At 35.7% G+C, this 4,693-nt stretch overlaps 1 protein-coding gene across 2 annotated transcripts; it reads left to right on the top strand.

Moving 5' to 3' along the window:
• Positions 1 to 2,379: 2,379 nt before the first annotated feature.
• On the top strand, positions 2,380 to 4,030 carry LOC128164292 (uncharacterized). 2 transcript variants are annotated; one of them, XM_052828081.1, is made up of 2 exons: positions 2,380 to 2,455; positions 2,840 to 4,030. In XM_052828081.1, the coding sequence occupies exon 2, from the start codon at positions 2,907 to 2,909 to the stop codon at positions 3,606 to 3,608; it is 702 nt and encodes a 233-aa protein (XP_052684041.1). In that variant the 5' UTR covers positions 2,380 to 2,455; positions 2,840 to 2,906; the 3' UTR covers positions 3,609 to 4,030. The 2 variants fall into 2 exon arrangements, with proteins under 2 accessions (XP_052684041.1, XP_052684032.1); XM_052828072.1 differs by having other exon boundaries at positions 2,386 to 2,461.
• Positions 4,031 to 4,693: the final 663 nt, after the last annotated feature.

Raw genomic sequence — 4,693 nt, 5'->3', positions numbered from 1 at the left:
TCATGTAGGCGTTTGAAAAATTTAGGCTTATGGTAAAACTAGATCTTATTAGCGTCCGATAAATTCTATCACAGGGGAACAAATTATTCTCTTAAAAATATATTGCCAAAATCTAAAATTCACTGATTTTGACTTTAAATTTACAAAACACATTTTGAAAAACTTCAAAGGCCAATCTAGGAAAGTTAGAATGGGAAATTCGTATTAAACTTTGGGGGGGGGGGGGGGGGGGGTGATATCTGAGTAGCGCAAGTTTCTTTTAGAGTTAACTTTATATCTTCTTTTCTGATATCATAAAATCATGAAAAGGCATTCCTAATATGAATTTATAAGATAAAACCAAGATACTACTTGAGATTTATTTCTAAGAGGCTGGGGTTAGTTAGAGTGTACGTGAGAGTTTCTTTTGATTACCACGTGCACTAGATGTACAACAGATAAAACTGTTTTAAAAACGTCGCCTACCGGGTAACCGGTTATTGCGTAATTCGGGGTGAGATAGTGATAGGGAGTGATAAGGAGTATTTCTCAAAACCACATAATGAAACTAAATAAATTCTAATTACTCTGTACCAGGAGTTTTAATAGTTCAAATTTTAAAAGATTTAATTTTAATGTGGAATATTGCACAAAGGCTACATTTTTAACAGACTTGAATGTCACTCATGTTGTATCCTGATACTTGAATAGCAAGGTCACAAATTGTTGTAAAGAAGTTCCTGATAAAATTTTTGAAGATTTTCCACAATTATTTTCTTCGCTTAATTTCCCATTTTCCCATCAATGAATTACATGAATTTTCCCATCAATTAATTACAATCAACTTTTTGAAAGTTACAATAATTTACCATAACATCGATTCATCTTGAAAATTAATTTCTAAAATTGAGAGAGAAAAAAACATGGCCGGTCTCGATCTTATGTCTTACAGATTACCTAGGTCCTAATGTTCATCGCTTAAAAGGCATCTTATATAGCTTGCCTGTAAGACAACCTGTGTGTGGAGGATATAAAAGTCCATCATACAGTGTGTGTGTTACATTGCTCTCTATTTCAGATTTGATGAAAGTATCGATATTATGAAGGAGGCCTGTCTCTACATTTCAACAAACCTGAATGACGCTGTGATCCGGTGTAAAGTAGAATAATGACCCCCCCCCCCCGCCCCGGTCATTATTCTACGCAGAAAAATGACCCCCTGTCATTTAGAAGAGGCCTGTATAGAAATATAGGGAATTTATCAAATATTCAATGAAAAACCTATAATTAAGTATTCTCAATTACGTTTTCAATTATTTTCAATATCTTTAATAGGGAGGCTGGTTGGTCAACAAATTAACCTCCAGATCTGTCTTAAACTTTGACATATGGAATTTCTGGCCATAACATTGGATTTAGTAAAGAAAAAATTCAAATATTTTAGGTCTAAAATTCGATCATTTCCCAGGCACGTAGCATCGTTTTTGAAAGTGGGGGGGGGGGGGGGGGCAGACCCATCCAAAAAATCTTGACAAGCAAAAAAAAGAAGAAGAAAAAAAAAAGGGAAATTTAAAGTTTACAAGAATCTTCAAAATCCTAATCCGTGCGGGGGTGGGGGGGGGACGGACTCAGAAAAAAATCTTCCCTACCAAATTTTTTTCCCCTCCAAATCATGAAATTCATAATCCATGGGGGGGGGGGGGGGGGGGTAACTTCAATTTTACTACTCATTTCCTTATTTTCATATCAATTTTTTACTAACTTCCAAAAAAGTAGGGGGGCCAACTCCATTATAATTCATTTTTTTTATATGTAAATTTTAAAAAATTTGTTGCTGCGAGAAAAAGTGGGGGGGGGGGGGGGGCCTGGCCCCCCTCCCTGATGCTACGTGCCTGTTTCCTATATGATATTTCCTGTACTGAAGACTAATAACACTAAGAGAACTTCCAGTAGTAATGTGTTTCCAAAATGAATTATGTATTTCATGAACTGACAGTTCTATGAGCTGTTGCAACACTTTGCAGTCCTCGAGTGCATCGTGTGCACTGTATCGATGTTCAACATGCTAGAAACCAAACTTTCTAAAGAAAACATTTTACGTTTCTAAAACAATTATCCAAAGAATTTCAGTGTCACAAATCCCACAAGTGATATCTTTTATCAGCTGATCAGAGTACCAATGCACCTTAAAGTAGTCTTTTATTACAGAAGATCGTTCTACAAGTGCAGTGGCCATGCCGATAATACTAGCTATTGATCACTATTGATATTTTTATGCAGTGTTATTTATTTTACCTTTTAATGTATCATGCTATATGATTTGTCCTTTTTAAAAAAAAAAACACCATTTAAGAAAGCCCAATTTATGAGAGCGCAGTTACATTCAGCACTAGTTTTACCCAACCTCTTATGAACCAAAACGAAAGTAAAATTGTCGGCTACATGTCAAAATTCCTGGTAAAAGGTTTTACCGGTTGTTTTTGTAAGTAAATTTTGTCACGACTTTTAAAATATGGTAGTTGTTTTCATCATAATGAATTTATCAATTTTAAAACTAATGTTAGTGCAGCCTTCACAACATCGAATTTGACCGACGTATTTTGCTATTTATAACGGTGTATGCGCGTAGTTTAGGCAAAACTACGTAACGATAATTATTATTCATTGCCTCTTGATACGAAAATAGAAGCTTGTTATAGATTTTAAACTTCGTTTTGTTCTACTTACAATAATTATTACCAGGGCCAATATAGTTTGATAGCGATACTGTAAGCGGCATGGTTAATTTCACTATCACAGTGAGTGGTGTTATACGGACGTTTTTGGCACGCTGCTCAAATGTGTTTTTCCTTCTTTACAGCATTTCAATGAAAAGTTTTGTCCATATGACCAATAAAATGATTTGAGGTCCAAAGTCAAAAAACACAATGTACATCAAGTTGACCCTCACGGACCCGGTCACAAAAGCTGAAGAGGACGGCTGCATTCTCCTCAAACGGACCCGCAACGCCGTAAAGAAAGTCACCGAACAAGAAGTTCAAATCACCGACCCTGGATATCTCTGTATCATGCGTATTATGGTCAAAGGTCCATTTGAGGTTGATGGAGTACATCGCTTACCTAGAATAGGAAAATTCTTCAAAGACAGCGACATAAAGATGAAAATCATCAAGAAATTAGAAAAAGTCCTAAAGCGGTTATTTTTCAGGATGTGTATACAAGCCATGATGATTGTGAAGATGAATGAGTTTGCGATGGTCAAGTTGTATGAAGAAATCTGCCTCCAGGATATCCGAGTGTTTGCCGTGTTGATATTACGGATGTCAACCTGGCGGGAGACGATTGTGGATATAAACGGCACCAAAACAACCAACCTTCGGGAGCTCCTACAGATCTTTGCATCTCCGGAGGAGAATTCGGCCAACATTTGTGACGAGACATTCTTGATGCAGATGTCGCTGTGTAACTACATCCAAGACCGGTGTGGGGACAAGTCAGAGATAGGACTCAAGGCAGACAAGTTGCTGGAACTTTTTAAAGACACTCTCACTAATAGAGGCCACAAGCCAAAGAGGCTGGAAGTTAGTTATGGGATGAGACCAGACAGAACAATTGTTTTTTGTTCTTGATAATGTATAGGCAATGTTAAAATTTTCTACAATCAATCAGATATACTTTCAGTTCAGTCCCATGAATGAATGCTGGTTGCTGGTTTGCTATATTTTTGTTGTCAACAGAATGGATATCCTGGTTGTTTAATCTTTTTTGTTTTTGGTGAGTTGGTAGGTTTGATTGAGTCTGTTAATTGTTTTCCCTATTTTGGTTTTTTTTGATAAGTTTGAGAATGGTTTTGAGTGAAAATTGGATTTTTTGATGCAGTGTTTCAAATTATAATGTGACATAAAATAGAAGAAAACTTTTGTGCTATAGGCATCTGTGCCAACATCTAAAATGTGTGAGCATTAAGTTATAAGGAAATGATGCATGAAATTACTAGAGTTAACTTGAGAAGGGGAGTGGGGAATCTGACGGTTATTTGAGTTTGGCGGGGGGGGGGGGGGGGGGGGGGGGGGGGGGGGGGGGGGCTTAGGCATTTTTTTTTTAGATTTTAAGTAAATTTATAATGTAAATTTTAAAATATTTGAATTTTGCAAACTTTGGTCTAGCCCCTCCCCCCCCTCCCCTGTGCATTTTACTGTCTGATTAACTGGGTTTTCAACATTGTTCAGAAACAATTTGCCTGGCATCATGTTCCACCATCCAGAGTGCCTTGATGAGTATATATTTTTTCTTCTTTGATTCTTTTTATTGATATTCTGAACTAAAAAATTCAATTCTAATGACTTCATATGTACATGTACATGTATGGTACATGCATGCATTTAGAATAAATAAGTGTTAGTGATTTTCTTAATACTTTATACTTACATTTCATATTGGTGTGTGCTTTTCATTTTATGATTGTGAATAAATGATTGTATATATATATATGACAAAATGATTAGAAAAGTTTTGTGTATTAATTTAGTGTGAAAACAGATAAATAATGTAAAAATATGATATGTGCAATACATGTATATTTTAATTTTGATCTATGCATAGAAACCTTATTATACACTTTTGTATGAATGGCAACTTGTTTTTACTATCAAACAATACTAATTGATCCTGCCATATTCCAGCAAAACCATGCATACAACACTCATTGTATTGG

Source organism: Crassostrea angulata, chromosome 1 (genome assembly GCF_025612915.1).
Source record: "Crassostrea angulata isolate pt1a10 chromosome 1, ASM2561291v2, whole genome shotgun sequence".
NCBI classification, from domain to species: domain Eukaryota; kingdom Metazoa; phylum Mollusca; class Bivalvia; order Ostreida; family Ostreidae; genus Magallana; species Magallana angulata.
This window is presented reverse-complemented; position numbering and strand designations above follow the sequence as displayed.

Coding starts and splice junctions, on each gene's coding strand:
- LOC128164292 (XM_052828081.1), top strand. CDS start 2,907: ATGTACATCAAGTTGACCCTCACGGACCCGGTCACAAAAGCTGAAGAG.